This window comes from Lissotriton vulgaris, chromosome 7, assembly GCF_964263255.1.
Source record: "Lissotriton vulgaris chromosome 7, aLisVul1.2, whole genome shotgun sequence".
Taxonomy (NCBI): domain Eukaryota; kingdom Metazoa; phylum Chordata; class Amphibia; order Caudata; family Salamandridae; genus Lissotriton; species Lissotriton vulgaris.
In genome coordinates, this window is record NC_141695.1 from 241,486,353 (window position 1) to 241,507,813 (window position 21,461).

General features: G+C 41.8%; 1 protein-coding gene and 1 long non-coding RNA gene across 4 annotated transcripts in view; both read right to left on the minus strand.

The window, feature by feature from the left end:
* Positions 1 to 3,730, minus strand: part of LOC147701285 (uncharacterized) — a 525,848-nt gene extending 522,118 nt beyond the window's left edge. For all 3 annotated transcript variants that reach the window (XM_086928608.1, XM_086928609.1, XM_086928610.1), the window contains exon 1: positions 3,638 to 3,730. In XM_086928608.1, the coding sequence (XP_086784734.1) occupies positions 3,638 to 3,677 (40 nt within the window). In that variant the 5' untranslated portion in view covers positions 3,678 to 3,730. The remainder of the gene's footprint in view (positions 1 to 3,637) is intronic.
* Positions 3,731 to 20,682: 16,952 nt separating this feature from the next.
* The window catches only part of LOC147701287 (uncharacterized), a 270,034-nt gene continuing 269,255 nt past the window's right edge, over positions 20,683 to 21,461 (minus strand). The window contains exon 3 of the long non-coding RNA XR_015297169.1: positions 20,683 to 20,832. This is a non-coding gene — a long non-coding RNA (uncharacterized LOC147701287). The remainder of the gene's footprint in view (positions 20,833 to 21,461) is intronic.

A 21,461-nucleotide genomic window follows, 5' to 3' on the forward strand; every position in this document is an offset into this window, starting at 1 on the left:
TGTCCTGGTTTAGTTGCATTTTGGTTCAGGGAAGGCCTGACATGGTCATTCGGATTGGATTGTTCCCAGTGGAGCAGGGTCAAGACTGATTTGATTATGACTAGCTCCAAATCTGGTTGACATGGTGGGCAAAACAATTGGTTTTTGGATGCAGTCCAAACAGCTGCAACTGGCTGAGATTAATTTAAACATTCCATCCATCACCTTGTTTTTCATGTCCTAAAATTTGACGGGTATGCCCAGATGTTGATGTTGTGCTAACTCTGCCACCTGGATGGTTATATGACTAAACAACTACTGCCTAAACCACGACCTCCTGAACCACGAAAGCTTTACAACGAGCTATGATAAACCACTACTTGTTTTTACAATGACTTCCTAAACTACGAAACGAATCACCTCATGACTGGCCATTAGATGGCAGTATTGTAATAACAATTCTTCCACTAAATATTTTTTAATTGCTTATTACCCCTTTCTTTGATTATTTATTCTACATCTATTTTAATTCATAGTCATATTTTTTTAAACCTGACAAACTCCAAATTCTATATTTTTTAAAATGATATTAGGCTAAAAAAGTAAAATGTATTTAAAAACGAAACATCAACAATTTGAGTTAATGACATTGATTACCATGCTGACAGGATAATGATTGGCTGCTTCCCCATGTTCCTCAGAACCTGTGAAAAGTGCAGGTCATTTAAAAAAAAATAACGAATACATTTCGGGCAGCTTTTAAGGTGAAGAAGCTTTATTTCAGTTGTAAGCTAACAGCCCTGGAGTGCGTCCTGTCTCGTACTTCGAGGAGACAGGACGCACTCCAGTGTTGTTTGCTCACAACTGAAATCTCCAGTCAACTGTCAAGTTGGGGGTGGGGGTCCCACCTGGATGAAGCTATACCTGGCTTGAGAGCTAATAAGGGCAAAACTGGCCCCTGGTTGCTTGTGTTTCGGTTCAGGGAGGACTTGGCCTGACTGGCAAATTGGTTTGGATGTATGTAGGATTTGAAACTCAGTATTTACACAAGAAATATGCTTATAGGAGGTGCATTCCTTGGGCTGTTTAACCTGTTAATGAATGAGCACTATATTGACTGCAGAGAGATTTTGAGGTTGTTTCCTCTCATCTCTTGTTCCATTTAACATGTGGTGACTAGGGGGCATATTACCAAGCAATAGCGATAATTATCGCTATTGCTTGGTTAGAGACAAAAATTTACCGCTGAGCTGCGGCTATTTTTACCGCAAATAAACCTTGGTATTACCAAGGTTTATCGCAAATGCGATAAAAATCGCCGCAATGCACGAGTATCGCTGAAAAGTCCGCGATATTCATGCATTACCGAGCTAATGCTCTTAGCCATGTTATCCACCTGCAATTGGATAACATGGCTAAGAACGGCTCAGGGCAGGTGTTAGCTTTTGGAAATATTAACTTCTACAGTCTTTGGTGTTCTTCGGCATCTATGTTTCACTGTGTATGGGATTCAGTAGCTCCATTCTAATTCCACTGGGTCTGAGTTAATCTGACCACCTATTCTGTTGTACCATGCCTCTTTTCGTCCACCCCGTCAGTGCATTCGCCCTCCCTTTCCCTTTCCCTTAGTTGGCCTTCTTCATTACTATGAACTTAATGATGCTGGTTCCACACTCAAAATGAGAAACAGGGGAGAGAGAAGACATTGTGACTCACAATAAAAGTCCTCCCATCAAATTATACCAAAAACTAAAAGAGTACTCTTTTATGATTTATGTATATTAATTTTAAGACGTAGAACCCTCACCCACCAAAGCGAGATTGTTCATCATAGGTTTTCTTCTACACGCAGAACAAAGCATTGAATAGCAACTCAGTTTTTCATGTTTACACCTTGGAATGGCTGATTAGTGATATATCAGTACTTACATGTCATGAGTAAGGAGAGGAGGGATCTCCTGAATAGGAGACAAGCAGTATGGCCTCAAAGTTGCAGTGCCCATTCCTTGATCATGAGTTACATGGGTTGCATGAAATATTTATCTTTTTAATGCAAATATATTTAGTGTTTTGCTAATATGCAGGGATACAATACATTCTCAAACAATAAAGTTTCCCTTTTTTAATATAACAATTTGCACCTTCCACCTTGTGCTGACAGGGATATGACTGCTTGGTTTGTGCTGTAACCATTGTGATTCATCTAATTCTAATAACTTCTGACCTGATTAGAGCCAAAAGATTTAAAAGGATCCTTTATCTAACATGGTTTATGTTGAACAACATTGCATTGAGCATGGTAATAAAGCCTGAGTTTTTCCTTGACTCAATGTACCTCAGTCTCACAATCCTTATTTCCTCACCAAGAAACGTTCGGGTGCGTGTTAACTTCACTAACCACTCAAAATATAAATCGAAACTATAGGTACACTTTGGTATTTGCGCAACAAGACGATAAATATATTAATTATTAAAAATGTAGAGGTTGAAGAACACACTATGAGCTTCCAGTGTTCTCTCTCCAACAATTACTCTGCCAATTCACAAAACACTTGGGGGCAGATTTATGATGCCCTTGCGCCGCAATTGCGTCACTTTATTTGACGCAACTGCGGCGCAAACAATGCACCCTATTTACAACGTGACGCATCTAGGAGATGCGTCACGTTGTAAAGCCCTGGGCCATAAGGAGGCGTTCCTGCGCAGGGGGGCGTTCCTGCGCAGGAACGCCTCCTGAAAGTGGCTAAGTGAAATCTATGAGATTTCACTCAGTCACTTTCAGGCCAATGCTGCATCAAAACCCAGCGCCTACTTGAAGCAGGCGTAGGTCTTGATGCAGCATTGTGTAGATGAGGCACCCCCGAGCCTTGCTGGAACTCCAGCAATGCGGCACATTTCCGGCACAGATGCGTCACGCATCTGTTTTTGCACCATGGTGCGCCGCATTATAAATGCAGCGCACCATGGGTGGCGGAGCTGTGGCGCACTGTGGTGCACGTTAACTGGCGCATCCCTGGGGATGCGCCAGTTAACATAAATCTGCCCCTTGTTTTGTCAGTGCGTGACGCAAGTTTTCGCAAGGCAGCGTAAGTCCTTAATTGGGATTTACTAAGACCCATTAAACCACTTACATGCCTCTAAGGGTCGCTTTTTCGTGCAGAAAGGTATCCCTTACTGTTACAAAGCCAATCCTACCTGTAATGCAGGCAACCTTGCACTGCCTCAAGGGTGCCTGCGTTGGAGCTAGGCAGCACCCAGTGCTCAAGGGCAAGGAGAGAGCAGACATGCTCCATATTTTTGTGCTCTATCCCTTTCACACAACACAGTGCAACAACTTTGCTCGCTGCCCTCCTTTGCATTGGTAGGTCTGAGCCTTTTAATCTGTTTCAGGGATGGGGAAAATCTGTAATTTTTTCAGCTTTCTATGTATGCAATTTTAATGTAATGTGTTGTTATTCTGTAAAGGTCATCTGCTTGAATTGATTAGAGGTATGCCATTGAGAGCTAATGAGATACATCGTCAATTAATTTTTGAGATGATTGTGCAAAAGTTCAGAGGTGCTTCCGCACACACATCACATCATTTCTTTCAGACTTCGTCTATTCTTCCAACTAAAACATTCTCCTCCCCTCCTTCATATCAGAAATAGTTGCTTACCTTCGATTTTAAATAGATGTGATGTTCCATCCTCACACATGTATTCTTTTCCGCTCACTTTTTCCACCGGTTTCAAGCATTTAATAATTTCACTAGGATATGTTAGTTGGAGTCGTCTCGTCATCATCACCACCAAGACTTTAAGTTCCAACCAGGTGAGGGCTCTCCACAATTAATATGTGAAATCAGCCACTTTTCAGTTTTCAAGCGTTCACCATTTATTTTATATGAAGTTGATTTTAATAAATGTTTTTATATAATGCACAATTTAAAATGAATATACAGAGTACACAAGGAGCTAGTTGTTTTACTTTTAAGAAAGCTTTAAAACTTACATAGACTCTGTGGTTTTTGGTCATGAATGAGTGAGCGAAAGGGTTTGCAATTTGCAAGCATGAGTCTGTGACTCTGACAGGTCGGGACTCTGACTCCGTAGTCTTATGTTCTGGGTTATAAAATCATATGGGGATCTTCGCTGGATTCGGGAGCTAAATAATGACTCTGACACACTAGCTAGTCAATAGGGAGATTGGGGGTTCAACTTCTGTTATAACTGAGGTATGCGGAAATTCTAACTGCGCCAATTATCACCAATGCCCTATTTCTTGTCCATAGTTCAGTATTTGCAGAATGGTCCCTGCAACAGTAGTAGTATGTCCTCCTATCCAACTAAAAAGTAAACTAGTATCTTATTCCTGGTGGCCATTGACATTTTATGTTGGGAATTGTCAAAGCATAAACATTTAGAACACTTCAATAGAAATTATGGACAACCCAGAGGACTACACTCAGTGCCTAGAGCTATCGCTGAATAGGAGTTTTGTTTAACACCTTTTGCCAACTGTGCAAGCTTAGCTAGCTACACAGACAGACTAATAATAATCTGTAGTAGCACAGAGAGTCATAGTAGAGGCAGGATAAGAATTTAGAAACAGTCTACAAGAAGATCAAAGACGATTTAGGAAAAAATAGAATTATGATGAATGTTTGGAACAAATAGGTGCTGTAAAAGATATGGAAATATAATTATTAATATTAACAGGAAAACTTACTGGGGCCTGCAGAGGAGCTCTTGTTAGACCTATCCTAGCCTTCCTGATCTGCCAGCGCCGCTACCTCCTCCTCTGTCCTCTTGCCCCTGGTGGGAGCTGATGTACAACATGAAAGAAAGATACAAACCCGGATGATTGTTGTCAGCCAAATCAAACATTTAAAAAAAACAATAACAAATTATTTCGGGAAAATAGACAACAATTGCACTAAATTTATTGACCTATCTGATGTGGTGTACTAGGGTATTAGTATTGCTGGATTCGCAGACCGTCTACTTGGAAAGTTATGTAACAAACTAAACCAACTACAAAAAGGTTCTACTAGGACTGGCAGGCAGCACTCCGCAGCACGCGAAGTGCCAGACACAGTCCATCATGATTGCAGACCACTAAAAAGTTTCCTACTAAATACCCAGTCAAACTATCAATCCACTACCACTCTCTCTACTTAGTGGCTGGAGTACAAAGGAAGGACTGGACTTGAGTCTCTAGTGTCTAGCATTTCGCAGTTCTGTAAAGTACAGTCATACATAATCACTCAAGCCAAATGAGCACAAAATTGAAAACAAGTAAGCATAGTAGCACCGCCAGTGAGCAGGCGAGCACCGGCAATCACAGAAGCTTTTGAAACATAATTTACCTGCAATGTAACTCTAGTGTCTAGCATTACGCAGTTCTATAAAGTACACTCATACATAATCACTCAGGCCAAATGAGCACAAAATTGAAAACAAGTAAGCATAGTAGCACCGCCAGTGAGCAGGCGAGCACCTGCAATCACAGAAGCTTTTGAAACATAATTTACCTGCAATGTAATCGGCAGCATTCTTGCTCTTCGGAAAAAACAAATATTTGCAATATCATAACACAGAGAAGGAGAAAACAAAGTAGTGATTAAATAGCTACTAGTACTCACCAAGCCCAGGGATCTCGACGCCAAGCAGGTCTTGCTCCCGGTCCAGGATGTCAGACCACCGGTGCGTCACCTGGTTGTAGGTGCGCTAGACCCCAGACTCCCGATACATGGTCCGGCACACCTTACCCCATAGCTGGTGACGATCCCGGAGCCCGTACCCAGTATCGAGCCTGCCGCCTGCTGCGACGGTCTTGGGGAGATGGCGCTGTACAAAAAAGACCAGTACGGCTACCTCCACCGTGCTGAAGATCTCCCTTGGACTTACAGCCTCCCCCCTTAAGCGCCCGCAAGGGAGCTGGCTACGGGGTGCGGGACCCTTCCCCTTAAGGTTTTTGCCGGCTCCTTTTGCCATGGTCCTGGACAGTTAAAGAAAAATAAAATAGGAAAGAATAGGGAAAAAATAAATAAAAGAAAAGAAAGTTAAAAAAAGTCGTTTTTAAGTAACGAAAGTAGATAAAAACACAAAATATAGATGTAGAAAAATGGAGAGATAGATAGTGAGTAAAAAAGGTTAAAAAAAGTTCAAACAAATAAAGGATTACAAAGATTAAAGCTGGATAGAAAAAGCATGCCCAGATCCATAGCAATGAATGAAAAACAAGATGGCTGCGCCCATTGCGACCACGTGGGTAAGTTTGCGCGATATTTCCCCCGTGAGCACGCAAAAACGGATGCGAACATGCAATTGCGCCCCGCACGTAGGAAATGCACAATGCGAGCATGTAACTAGCGCCCGGAACCAATAATACGCAACGTGAACACTGAAAACAAGATGGCTGCGCCCATATACGACCGCATGGGAAACTTCATGGTAGCCGCGCGGAAAAAAAAACCTGCGAACACGCAAAAATAAAAAAATCCACAAATTCGCTGATTTTGCGGACGCAAGCACGCTTTCGGGCGAATTCGCATATTTCGCACATACTTAAATATGTGTCACATTTTAAAGCCCTCCACTGAGTCAGTATTTTGGAGTCCTCTGAGGGTATTTGTGGGGTGAGGCGACCGGTCATCCACTCTTTTGATCTGGGGTCAGCAATGCCATTATCACAGTTGTTGTCTAATTTAATAACATTTTGAGGATTTCATCCAGAAGCAGTGCTCTTAAATGCCATCAATCTCCTATTAGCTCAAACCAAAGGTCTTGTTACAAGGCAAACACCCAAACATCAGATACTCAATGTGCCACTGGAACGAAATTATAAAAGGCGGATGAGTCCTAACTGGACCTAAATTGCTTCTGGTCTTGATCAGGGAGGAATTACCTGGCCGTTTGGGCTGGATTGTTCCCATGATGAACAGGGTCAAGACTGATTTCTATATGGCTGGGTCGAACTGAGGTAGCATGCTGGGCATTAAAATATTATAGATGGAGTTGGACGTGGCCCACAGTGATTGCCAGTAGCTGAGATTGAAAGCTTTCCGTCAATCAACCTATTTATTGCATCCTGTCCTAGCAGGAGCCAAAATCCTAGTAAGGGTAAGCCCCTACACAGTCTAAATGATTTTGTGCTCACTCTTGGGTAGCCTGGCATAGAACAGTTATGCTTAACTCAAGATGCAATGTGTACAGATTTTGTGCAACACCTAAGCAGTAAAACAGGAAAACACCACAAAAAGACTCCATAACATTTTAGAATGATAAAGTATGACTTCATAAATAAGACAAGACAAAAACGACAACAATCTAATATGTAGAAGCTGAGAAATGGATTCTGAAATAAACGTCACAGTAACGCTTGGAGGTGGATAGTGCTTAAAGGGTGAGCTGGTCACACCAGACTGGGACAAAGTCAAGAGTTCAGGATGACTGCGAGGAAATGCGGGTGGGATACAGGGACCCGCTGAACAAAAGCACCTTGTGGTTACAGGTCCAGATGTGTGTTGAATTGGTAGAGCCAGAGACCCATTACTCATACCAAAATGTGCCTTTGAAATGGGGTGACTTCAAAGAAGGGTCTTTGAAGTGCACAAGGTCATTTCCTTCCAGCCCTAGTTACTGACTATCAGTAGAAGGTAATCAGTCCTATGTTTGTGGCAGGGCACTATCTTTTTAACTGTAACTGTCAGCCCTTATTGCTCAATGAGAGACACTAGAATGCAGATATATGTGGATGGATCCTCATATACACATAGCCTTCCTGTGTTTGTGGCTGTTTAGAGGGAATGCACAAAGTGTAGCTGTTGCCCACCCCAGACATAATTTGGAGGCAGGCTGTAAGGCACATGGAGCTAAGAGCAGAGAAATGCCTACTTTCTAAAAGTTGCATTTCTAAAATGGTAATATTAAATCCAACTTTACCAGTAAAGAGGATTTATCATTACCATTCCCAAGAAATATAACATAATGCTATTACTCCTTTTTGATCAGTAATTATAGCTTAACATTGTGTTCAAAAAATTCCCAATGTTACCCTTTGAGAGAAGTAAGCCTCAGAGTAGTGAAAATGAATTGATCTGGTGTGGAGTGCATGTCTACATTTCACATAGAAGGCCGAATGCCTCCTAGGTGTGCTTCGACGCCTGATTACAGCAGAGCTGTTTATTTTGTTTGTAGTATGTCAGTAGTGGATACAGTGAAAGTGGAAGCTTAAAACTACCTACTAACCCTTTGTTGCATGGTCCCTTGGGTAGGATTAAAAAATTATTACAATTTAAATAGATGTGAGTGAATTGTGGATAAACCAATATTGCCATGTTTAGGGGAGACACCACAAGCACTTAAGCACTGTTTAGCAGTGGTAATGTGAGTATAGAAGAAACCTAAAACGAGGTCAGATAAATGGAGGAAGGCAGGCAAAAGTTGGGGGAACAGCACGCTAAGGCTGCCAGGACTAACAGAAGGAATTACCCAAACATGTGCACACTGTGCCACTGTTACCAAGATAAACCTGGCTGATAAGGGTGAAACCTGTCCTGGTTTAGTTGCATTTTGGTTCAGGGAAGGCCTGACATGGTCATTCGGATTGGATTGTTCCCAGTGGAGCAGGGTCAAGACTGATTTGATTATGACTAGCTCCAAATCTGGTTGACATGGTGGGCAAAACAATTGGTTTTTGGATGCAGTCCAAACAGCTGCAACTGGCTGAGATTAATTTAAACATTCCATCCATCACCTTGTTTTTCATGTCCTAAAATTTGACGGGTATGCCCAGATGTTGATGTTGTGCTAACTCTGCCACCTGGATGGTTATATGACTAAACAACTACTGCCTAAACCACGACCTCCTGAACCACGAAAGCTTTACAACGAGCTATGATAAACCACTACTTGTTTTTACAATGACTTCCTAAACTACGAAACGAATCACCTCATGACTGGCCATTAGATGGCAGTATTGTAATAACAATTCTTCCACTAAATATTTTTTAATTGCTTATTACCCCTTTCTTTGATTATTTATTCTACATCTATTTTAATTCATAGTCATATTTTTTTAAACCTGACAAACTCCAAATTCTATATTTTTTAAAATGATATTAGGCTAAAAAAGTAAAATGTATTTAAAAACGAAACATCAACAATTTGAGTTAATGACATTGATTACCATGCTGACAGGATAATGATTGGCTGCTTCCCCATGTTCCTCAGAACCTGTGAAAAGTGCAGGTCATTTAAAAAAAAATAACGAATACATTTCGGGCAGCTTTTAAGGTGAAGAAGCTTTATTTCAGTTGTAAGCTAACAGCCCTGGAGTGCGTCCTGTCTCGTACTTCGAGGAGACAGGACGCACTCCAGTGTTGTTTGCTCACAACTGAAATCTCCAGTCAACTGTCAAGTTGGGGGTGGGGGTCCCACCTGGATGAAGCTATACCTGGCTTGAGAGCTAATAAGGGCAAAACTGGCCCCTGGTTGCTTGTGTTTCGGTTCAGGGAGGACTTGGCCTGACTGGCAAATTGGTTTGGATGTATGTAGGATTTGAAACTCAGTATTTACACAAGAAATATGCTTATAGGAGGTGCATTCCTTGGGCTGTTTAACCTGTTAATGAATGAGCACTATATTGACTGCAGAGAGATTTTGAGGTTGTTTCCTCTCATCTCTTGTTCCATTTAACATGTGGTGACTAGGGGGCATATTACCAAGCAATAGCGATAATTATCGCTATTGCTTGGTTAGAGACAAAAATTTACCGCTGAGCTGCGGCTATTTTTACCGCAAATAAACCTTGGTATTACCAAGGTTTATCGCAAATGCGATAAAAATCGCCGCAATGCACGAGTATCGCTGAAAAGTCCGCGATATTCATGCATTACCGAGCTAATGCTCTTAGCCATGTTATCCACCTGCAATTGGATAACATGGCTAAGAACGGCTCAGGGCAGGTGTTAGCTTTTGGAAATATTAACTTCTACAGTCTTTGGTGTTCTTCGGCATCTATGTTTCACTGTGTATGGGATTCAGTAGCTCCATTCTAATTCCACTGGGTCTGAGTTAATCTGACCACCTATTCTGTTGTACCATGCCTCTTTTCGTCCACCCCGTCAGTGCATTCGCCCTCCCTTTCCCTTTCCCTTAGTTGGCCTTCTTCATTACTATGAACTTAATGATGCTGGTTCCACACTCAAAATGAGAAACAGGGGAGAGAGAAGACATTGTGACTCACAATAAAAGTCCTCCCATCAAATTATACCAAAAACTAAAAGAGTACTCTTTTATGATTTATGTATATTAATTTTAAGACGTAGAACCCTCACCCACCAAAGCGAGATTGTTCATCATAGGTTTTCTTCTACACGCAGAACAAAGCATTGAATAGCAACTCAGTTTTTCATGTTTACACCTTGGAATGGCTGATTAGTGATATATCAGTACTTACATGTCATGAGTAAGGAGAGGAGGGATCTCCTGAATAGGAGACAAGCAGTATGGCCTCAAAGTTGCAGTGCCCATTCCTTGATCATGAGTTACATGGGTTGCATGAAATATTTATCTTTTTAATGCAAATATATTTAGTGTTTTGCTAATATGCAGGGATACAATACATTCTCAAACAATAAAGTTTCCCTTTTTTAATATAACAATTTGCACCTTCCACCTTGTGCTGACAGGGATATGACTGCTTGGTTTGTGCTGTAACCATTGTGATTCATCTAATTCTAATAACTTCTGACCTGATTAGAGCCAAAAGATTTAAAAGGATCCTTTATCTAACATGGTTTATGTTGAACAACATTGCATTGAGCATGGTAATAAAGCCTGAGTTTTTCCTTGACTCAATGTACCTCAGTCTCACAATCCTTATTTCCTCACCAAGAAACGTTCGGGTGCGTGTTAACTTCACTAACCACTCAAAATATAAATCGAAACTATAGGTACACTTTGGTATTTGCGCAACAAGACGATAAATATATTAATTATTAAAAATGTAGAGGTTGAAGAACACACTATGAGCTTCCAGTGTTCTCTCTCCAACAATTACTCTGCCAATTCACAAAACACTTGGGGGCAGATTTATGATGCCCTTGCGCCGCAATTGCGTCACTTTATTTGACGCAACTGCGGCGCAAACAATGCACCCTATTTACAACGTGACGCATCTAGGAGATGCGTCACGTTGTAAAGCCCTGGGCCATAAGGAGGCGTTCCTGCGCAGGGGGGCGTTCCTGCGCAGGAACGCCTCCTGAAAGTGGCTAAGTGAAATCTATGAGATTTCACTCAGTCACTTTCAGGCCAATGCTGCATCAAAACCCAGCGCCTACTTGAAGCAGGCGTAGGTCTTGATGCAGCATTGTGTAGATGAGGCACCCCCGAGCCTTGCTGGAACTCCAGCAATGCGGCACATTTCCGGCACAGATGCGTCACGCATCTGTTTTTGCACCATGGTGCGCCGCATTATAAATGCAGCGCACCATGGGTGGCGGAGCTGTGGCGCACTGTGGTGCACGTTAACTGGCGCATCCCTGGGGATGCGCCAGTTAACATAAATCTGCCCCTTGTTTTGTCAGTGCGTGACGCAAGTTTTCGCAAGGCAGCGTAAGTCCTTAATTGGGATTTACTAAGACCCATTAAACCACTTACATGCCTCTAAGGGTCGCTTTTTCGTGCAGAAAGGTATCCCTTACTGTTACAAAGCCAATCCTACCTGTAATGCAGGCAACCTTGCACTGCCTCAAGGGTGCCTGCGTTGGAGCTAGGCAGCACCCAGTGCTCAAGGGCAAGGAGAGAGCAGACATGCTCCATATTTTTGTGCTCTATCCCTTTCACACAACACAGTGCAACAACTTTGCTCGCTGCCCTCCTTTGCATTGGTAGGTCTGAGCCTTTTAATCTGTTTCAGGGATGGGGAAAATCTGTAATTTTTTCAGCTTTCTATGTATGCAATTTTAATGTAATGTGTTGTTATTCTGTAAAGGTCATCTGCTTGAATTGATTAGAGGTATGCCATTGAGAGCTAATGAGATACATCGTCAATTAATTTTTGAGATGATTGTGCAAAAGTTCAGAGGTGCTTCCGCACACACATCACATCATTTCTTTCAGACTTCGTCTATTCTTCCAACTAAAACATTCTCCTCCCCTCCTTCATATCAGAAATAGTTGCTTACCTTCGATTTTAAATAGATGTGATGTTCCATCCTCACACATGTATTCTTTTCCGCTCACTTTTTCCACCGGTTTCAAGCATTTAATAATTTCACTAGGATATGTTAGTTGGAGTCGTCTCGTCATCATCACCACCAAGACTTTAAGTTCCAACCAGGTGAGGGCTCTCCACAATTAATATGTGAAATCAGCCACTTTTCAGTTTTCAAGCGTTCACCATTTATTTTATATGAAGTTGATTTTAATAAATGTTTTTATATAATGCACAATTTAAAATGAATATACAGAGTACACAAGGAGCTAGTTGTTTTACTTTTAAGAAAGCTTTAAAACTTACATAGACTCTGTGGTTTTTGGTCATGAATGAGTGAGCGAAAGGGTTTGCAATTTGCAAGCATGAGTCTGTGACTCTGACAGGTCGGGACTCTGACTCCGTAGTCTTATGTTCTGGGTTATAAAATCATATGGGGATCTTCGCTGGATTCGGGAGCTAAATAATGACTCTGACACACTAGCTAGTCAATAGGGAGATTGGGGGTTCAACTTCTGTTATAACTGAGGTATGCGGAAATTCTAACTGCGCCAATTATCACCAATGCCCTATTTCTTGTCCATAGTTCAGTATTTGCAGAATGGTCCCTGCAACAGTAGTAGTATGTCCTCCTATCCAACTAAAAAGTAAACTAGTATCTTATTCCTGGTGGCCATTGACATTTTATGTTGGGAATTGTCAAAGCATAAACATTTAGAACACTTCAATAGAAATTATGGACAACCCAGAGGACTACACTCAGTGCCTAGAGCTATCGCTGAATAGGAGTTTTGTTTAACACCTTTTGCCAACTGTGCAAGCTTAGCTAGCTACACAGACAGACTAATAATAATCTGTAGTAGCACAGAGAGTCATAGTAGAGGCAGGATAAGAATTTAGAAACAGTCTACAAGAAGATCAAAGACGATTTAGGAAAAAATAGAATTATGATGAATGTTTGGAACAAATAGGTGCTGTAAAAGATATGGAAATATAATTATTAATATTAACAGGAAAACTTACTGGGGCCTGCAGAGGAGCTCTTGTTAGACCTATCCTAGCCTTCCTGATCTGCCAGCGCCGCTACCTCCTCCTCTGTCCTCTTGCCCCTGGTGGGAGCTGATGTACAACATGAAAGAAAGATACAAACCCGGATGATTGTTGTCAGCCAAATCAAACATTTAAAAAAAACAATAACAAATTATTTCGGGAAAATAGACAACAATTGCACTAAATTTATTGACCTATCTGATGTGGTGTACTAGGGTATTAGTATTGCTGGATTCGCAGACCGTCTACTTGGAAAGTTATGTAACAAACTAAACCAACTACAAAAAGGTTCTACTAGGACTGGCAGGCAGCACTCCGCAGCACGCGAAGTGCCAGACACAGTCCATCATGATTGCAGACCACTAAAAAGTTTCCTACTAAATACCCAGTCAAACTATCAATCCACTACCACTCTCTCTACTTAGTGGCTGGAGTACAAAGGAAGGACTGGACTTGAGTCTCTAGTGTCTAGCATTTCGCAGTTCTGTAAAGTACAGTCATACATAATCACTCAGGCCAAATGAGCACAAAATTGAAAACAAGTAAGCATAGTAGCACCGCCAGTGAGCAGGCGAGCACCGGCAATCACAGAAGCTTTTGAAACATAATTTACCTGCAATGTAACTCTAGTGTCTAGCATTACGCAGTTCTATAAAGTACACTCATACATAATCACTCAGGCCAAATGAGCACAAAATTGAAAACAAGTAAGCATAGTAGCACCGCCAGTGAGCAGGCGAGCACCTGCAATCACAGAAGCTTTTGAAACATAATTTACCTGCAATGTAATCGGCAGCATTCTTGCTCTTCGGAAAAAACAAATATTTGCAATATCATAACACAGAGAAGGAGAAAACAAAGTAGTGATTAAATAGCTACTAGTACTCACCAAGCCCAGGGATCTCGACGCCAAGCAGGTCTTGCTCCCGGTCCAGGATGTCAGACCACCGGTGCGTCACCTGGTTGTAGGTGCGCTAGACCCCAGACTCCCGATACATGGTCCGGCACACCTTACCCCATAGCTGGTGACGATCCCGGAGCCCGTACCCAGTATCGAGCCTGCCGCCTGCTGCGACGGTCTTGGGGAGATGGCGCTGTACAAAAAAGACCAGTACGGCTACCTCCACCGTGCTGAAGATCTCCCTTGGACTTACAGCCTCCCCCCTTAAGCGCCCGCAAGGGAGCTGGCTACGGGGTGCGGGACCCTTCCCCTTAAGGTTTTTGCCGGCTCCTTTTGCCATGGTCCTGGACAGTTAAAGAAAAATAAAATAGGAAAGAATAGGGAAAAAATAAATAAAAGAAAAGAAAGTTAAAAAAAGTCGTTTTTAAGTAACGAAAGTAGATAAAAACACAAAATATAGATGTAGAAAAATGGAGAGATAGATAGTGAGTAAAAAAGGTTAAAAAAAGTTCAAACAAATAAAGGATTACAAAGATTAAAGCTGGATAGAAAAAGCATGCCCAGATCCATAGCAATGAATGAAAAACAAGATGGCTGCGCCCATTGCGACCACGTGGGTAAGTTTGCGCGATATTTCCCCCGTGAGCACGCAAAAACGGATGCGAACATGCAATTGCGCCCCGCACGTAGGAAATGCACAATGCGAGCATGTAACTAGCGCCCGGAACCAATAATACGCAACGTGAACACTGAAAACAAGATGGCTGCGCCCATATACGACCGCATGGGAAACTTCATGGTAGCCGCGCGGAAAAAAAAACCTGCGAACACGCAAAAATAAAAAAATCCACAAATTCGCTGATTTTGCGGACGCAAGCACGCTTTCGGGCGAATTCGCATATTTCGCACATACTTAAATATGTGTCACATTTTAAAGCCCTCCACTGAGTCAGTATTTTGGAGTCCTCTGAGGGTATTTGTGGGGTGAGGCGACCGGTCATCCACTCTTTTGATCTGGGGTCAGCAATGCCATTATCACAGTTGTTGTCTAATTTAATAACATTTTGAGGATTTCATCCAGAAGCAGTGCTCTTAAATGCCATCAATCTCCTATTAGCTCAAACCAAAGGTCTTGTTACAAGGCAAACACCCAAACATCAGATACTCAATGTGCCACTGGAACGAAATTATAAAAGGCGGATGAGTCCTAACTGGACCTAAATTGCTTCTGGTCTTGATCAGGGAGGAATTACCTGGCTGTTTGGGCTGGATTGTTCCCATGATGAACAGGGTCAAGACTGATTTCTATATGGCTGGGTCGAACTGAGGTAGCATGCTGGGCATTAAAATATTATAGATGGAGTTGGACGTGGCCCACAGTGATTGCCAGTAGCTGAGATTGAAAGCTTTCCGTCAATCAACCTATTTATTGCATCCTGTCCTAGCAGGAGCCAAAATCCTAGTAAGGGTAAGCCCCTACACAGTCTAAATGATTTTGTGCTCACTCTTGGGTAGCCTGGCATAGAACAGTTATGCTTAACTCTAGATGCAATGTGTACAGATTTTGTGCAACACCTAAGCAGTAAAACAGGAAAACACCACAAAAAGACTCCATAACATTTTAGAATGATAAAGTATGACTTCATAAATAAGACAAGACAAAAACGACAACAATCTAATATGTAGAAGCTGAGAAATGGATTCTGAAATAAACGTCACAGTAACGCTTGGAGGTGGATAGTGCTTAAAGGGTGAGCTGGTCACACCAGACTGGGACAAAGTCAAGAGTTCAGGATGACTGCGAGGAAATGCGGGTGGGATACAGGGACCCGCTGAACAAAAGTACCTTGTGGTTACAGGTCCAGATGTGTGTTGAATTGGTAGAGCCAGAGACCCATTACTCATACCAAAATGTGCCTTTGAAATGGGGTGACTTCAAAGAAGGGTCTTTGAAGTGCACAAGGTCATTTCCTTCCAGCCCTAGTTACTGACTATCAGTAGAAGGTAATCAGTCCTATGTTTGTGGCAGGGCACTATCTTTTTAACTGTAACTGTCAGCCCTTATTGCTCAATGAGAGGCACTAGAATGCAGATATATGTGGATGGATCCTCATATACACATAGCCTTCCTGTGTTTGTGGCTGTTTAGAGGGAATGCACAAAGTGTAGCTGTTGCCCACCCCAGACATAATTTGGAGGCAGGCTGTAAGGCACATGGAGCTAAGAGCAGAGAAATGCCTACTTTCTAAAAGTTGCATTTCTAAAATGGTAATATTAAATCCAACTTTACCAGTAAAGAGGATTTATCATTACCATTCCCAAGAAATATAACATAATGCTATTACTCCTTTTTGATCAGTAATTATAGCTTAACATTGTGTTCAAAAAATTCCCAATGTTACCCTTTGAGAGAAGTAAGCCTCAGAGTAGTGAAAATGAATTGATCTGGTGTGGAGTGCATGTCTACATTTCACATAGAAGGCCGAATGCCTCCTAGGTGTGCTTCGACGCCTGATTACAGCAGAGCTGTTTATTTTGTTTGTAGTATGTCAATAGTGGATACAGTGAAAGTGGAAGCTTAAAACTACCTACTAACCCTTTGTTGCATGGTCCCTTGGGTAGGATTAAAAAATTATTACAATTTAAATAGATGTGAGTGAATTGTGGATAAACCAATATTGCCATGTTTAGGGGAGACACCACAAGCACTTAAGCACTGTTTAGCAGTGGTAATGTGAGTATAGAAGAAACCTAAAACGAGGTCAGATAAATGGAGGAAGGCAGGCAAAAGTTGGGGGAACAGCACGCTAAGGCTGCCAGGACTAACAGAAGGAATTACCCAAACATGTGCACACTGTGCCACTGTTACCAAGATAAACCTGGCTGATAAGGGTGAAACCTGTCCTGGTTTAGTTGCATTTTGGTTCAGGGAAGGCCTGACATGGTCATTCGGATTGGATTGTTCCCAGTGGAGCAGGGTCAAGACTGATTTGATTATGACTAGCTCCAAATCTGGTTGACATGGTGGGCAAAACAATTGGTTTTTGGATGCAGTCCAAACAGCTGCAACTGGCTGAGATTAATTTAAACATTCCATCCATCACCTTGTTTTTCATGTCCTAAAATTTGACGGGTATGCCCAGATGTTGATGTTGTGCTAACTCTGCCACCTGGATGGTTATATGACTAAACAACTACTGCCTAAACCACGACCTCCTGAACCACGAAAGCTTTACAACGAGCTATGATAAACCACTACTTGTTTTTACAATGACTTCCTAAACTACGAAACGAATCACCTCATGACTGGCCATTAGATGGCAGTATTGTAATAACAATTCTTCCACTAAATATTTTTTAATTGCTTATTACCCCTTTCTTTGATTATTTATTCTACATCTATTTTAATTCATAGTCATATTTTTTTAAACCTGACAAACTCCAAATTCTATATTTTTTAAAATGATATTAGGCTAAAAAAGTAAAATGTATTTAAAAACGAAACATCAACAATTTGAGTTAATGACATTGATTACCATGCTGACAGGATAATGATTGGCTGCTTCCCCATGTTCCTCAGAACCTGTGAAAAGTGCAGGTCATTTAAAAAAAAATAACGAATACATTTCGGGCAGCTTTTAAGGTGAAGAAGCTTTATTTCAGTTGTAAGCTAACAGCCCTGGAGTGCGTCCTGTCTCGTACTTCGAGGAGACAGGACGCACTCCAGTGTTGTTTGCTCACAACTGAAATCTCCAGTCAACTGTCAAGTTGGGGGTGGGGGTCCCACCTGGATGAAGCTATACCTGGCTTGAGAGCTAATAAGGGCAAAACTGGCCCCTGGTTGCTTGTGTTTCGGTTCAGGGAGGACTTGGCCTGACTGGCAAATTGGTTTGGATGTATGTAGGATTTGAAACTCAGTATTTACACAAGAAATATGCTTATAGGAGGTGCATTCCTTGGGCTGTTTAACCTGTTAATGAATGAGCACTATATTGACTGCAGAGAGATTTTGAGGTTGTTTCCTCTCATCTCTTGTTCCATTTAACATGTGGTGACTAGGGGGCATATTACCAAGCAATAGCGATAATTATCGCTATTGCTTGGTTAGAGACAAAAATTTACCGCTGAGCTGCGGCTATTTTTACCGCAAATAAACCTTGGTATTACCAAGGTTTATCGCAAATGCGATAAAAATCGCCGCAATGCACGAGTATCGCTGAAAAGTCCGCGATATTCATGCATTACCGAGCTAATGCTCTTAGCCATGTTATCCACCTGCAATTGGATAACATGGCTAAGAACGGCTCAGGGCAGGTGTTAGCTTTTGGAAATATTAACTTCTACAGTCTTTGGTGTTCTTCGGCATCTATGTTTCACTGTGTATGGGATTCAGTAGCTCCATTCTAATTCCACTGGGTCTGAGTTAATCTGACCACCTATTCTGTTGTACCATGCCTCTTTTCGTCCACCCCGTCAGTGCATTCGCCCTCCCTTTCCCTTTCCCTTAGTTGGCCTTCTTCATTACTATGAACTTAATGATGCTGGTTCCACACTCAAAATGAGAAACAGGGGAGAGAGAAGACATTGTGACTCACAATAAAAGTCCTCCCATCAAATTATACCAAAAACTAAAAGAGTACTCTTTTATGATTTATGTATATTAATTTTAAGACGTAGAACCCTCACCCACCAAAGCGAGATTGTTCATCATAGGTTTTCTTCTACACGCAGAACAAAGCATTGAATAGCAACTCAGTTTTTCATGTTTACACCTTGGAATGGCTGATTAGTGATATATCAGTACTTACATGTCATGAGTAAGGAGAGGAGGGATCTCCTGAATAGGAGACAAGCAGTATGGCCTCAAAGTTGCAGTGCCCATTCCTTGATCATGAGTTACATGGGTTGCATGAAATATTTATCTTTTTAATGCAAATATATTTAGTGTTTTGCTAATATGCAGGGATACAATACATTCTCAAACAATAAAGTTTCCCTTTTTTAATATAACAATTTGCACCTTCCACCTTGTGCTGACAGGGATATGACTGCTTGGTTTGTGCTGTAACCATTGTGATTCATCTAATTCTAATAACTTCTGACCTGATTAGAGCCAAAAGATTTAAAAGGATCCTTTATCTAACATGGTTTATGTTGAACAACATTGCATTGAGCATGGTAATAAAGCCTGAGTTTTTCCTTGACTCAATGTACCTCAGTCTCACAATCCTTATTTCCTCACCAAGAAACGTTCGGGTGCGTGTTAACTTCACTAACCACTCAAAATATAAATCGAAACTATAGGTACACTTTGGTATTTGCGCAACAAGACGATAAATATATTAATTATTAAAAATGTAGAGGTTGAAGAACACACTATGAGCTTCCAGTGTTCTCTCTCCAACAATTACTCTGCCAATTCACAAAACACTTGGGGGCAGATTTATGATGCCCTTGCGCCGCAATTGCGTCACTTTATTTGACGCAACTGCGGCGCAAACAATGCACCCTATTTACAACGTGACGCATCTAGGAGATGCGTCACGTTGTAAAGCCCTGCGCCATAAGGAGGCGTTCCTGCGCAGGGGGGCGTTCCTGCGCAGGAACGCCTCCTGAAAGTGGCTAAGTGAAATCTATGAGATTTCACTCAGTCACTTTCAGGCCAATGCTGCATCAAAACCCAGTGCCTACTTGAAGCAGGCGTAGGTCTTGATGCAGCATTGTGTAGATGAGGCACCCCCGAGCCTTGCTGGAACTCCAGCAATGCGGCACATTTCCGGCACAGATGCGTCACGCATCTGTGCCATTTTTGCACCATGGTGCGCCGCATTATAAATGCAGCGCACCATGGGTGGCGGAGCTGTGGCGCACTGTGGTGCACGTTAACTGGCGCATCCCTGGGGATGCGCCAGTTAACATAAATCTGCCCCTTGTTTTGTCAGTGCGTGACGCAAGTTTTCGCAAGGCAGCGTAAGTCCTTAATTGGGATTTACTAAGACCCATTAAACCACTTACATGCCTCTAAGGGTCGCTTTTTCGTGCAGAAAGGTATCCCTTACTGTTACAAAGCCAATCCTACCTGTAATGCAGGCAACCTTGCACTGCCTCAAGGGTGCCTGCGTTGGAGCTAGGCAGCACCCAGTGCTCAAGGGCAAGGAGAGAGCAGACATGCTCCATATTTTTGTGCTCTATCCCTTTCACACAACACAGTGCAACAACTTTGCTCGCTGCCCTCCTTTGCATTGGTAGGTCTGAGCCTTTTAATCTGTTTCAGGGATGGGGAAAATCTGTAATTTTTTCAGCTTTCTATGTATGCAATTTTAATGTAATGTGTTGTTATTCTGTAAAGGTCATCTGCTTGAATTGATTAGAGGTATGCCATTGAGAGCTAATGAGATACATCGTCAATTAATTTTTGAGATGATTGTGCAAAAGTTCAGAGGTGCTTCCGCACACACATCACATCATTTCTTTCAGACTTCGTCTATTCTTCCAACTAAAACATTCTCCTCCCCTCCTTCATATCAGAAATAGTTGCTTACCTTCGATTTTAAATAGATGTGATGTTCCATCCTCACACATGTATTCTTTTCCGCTCACTTTTTCCACCGGTTTCAAGCATTTAATAATTTCACTAGGATTGTCTATATTGTGGCATGTGACATTCCTCATATCATGTTTACATTTGATACAGAGATCTGAGAAGAAGAGCAGAGAAAGGATAGGACAAACATGTTATTATCCATTGCTAGTTTGCAAATCTCTTTCATTTTCATTACAGAAGTAATCTACCTTGGTCATGTCACTAATTAGAGGGATATTGGCTTTTATGAATAATCATAAATTACTAAAGGAGGCAAAGCACAATTGTGCTGCGAAATCCTATGAAAATCTTACAAAGATTAGGTCTTTTTTTTACAATTGAGTCTAGTCACACTTGCTGCTTCCAAAACATTTTTCTTCCTTAATGGTTGCTGTATGCTCTTCTTTTTGTTCCTCTCTTTCTTCTTTCTGCACTTCTCTTGCCATGCACTCATTCACTAACCCAGGCTCTACTAAAACACTCAACCATTCACTCAGGCAGGTACTACACATGCACTCATCCAATTACCCAGGCACTAGCCTTGCACTCATCCATTCAATCAGGCACTGCTTTTGCACCTATGCATTCATTGAGGCACTACCCATGCACTCATCCAATCAACTAGGAATGACACATGCACTCATGGAATCACACATGCACTAGTCATGCAGTTAGCCAATCACACAGGCACTACTATTACAGGCAAACTATCACTCAGGCACTAGCCATGCACCTATTCAGTCA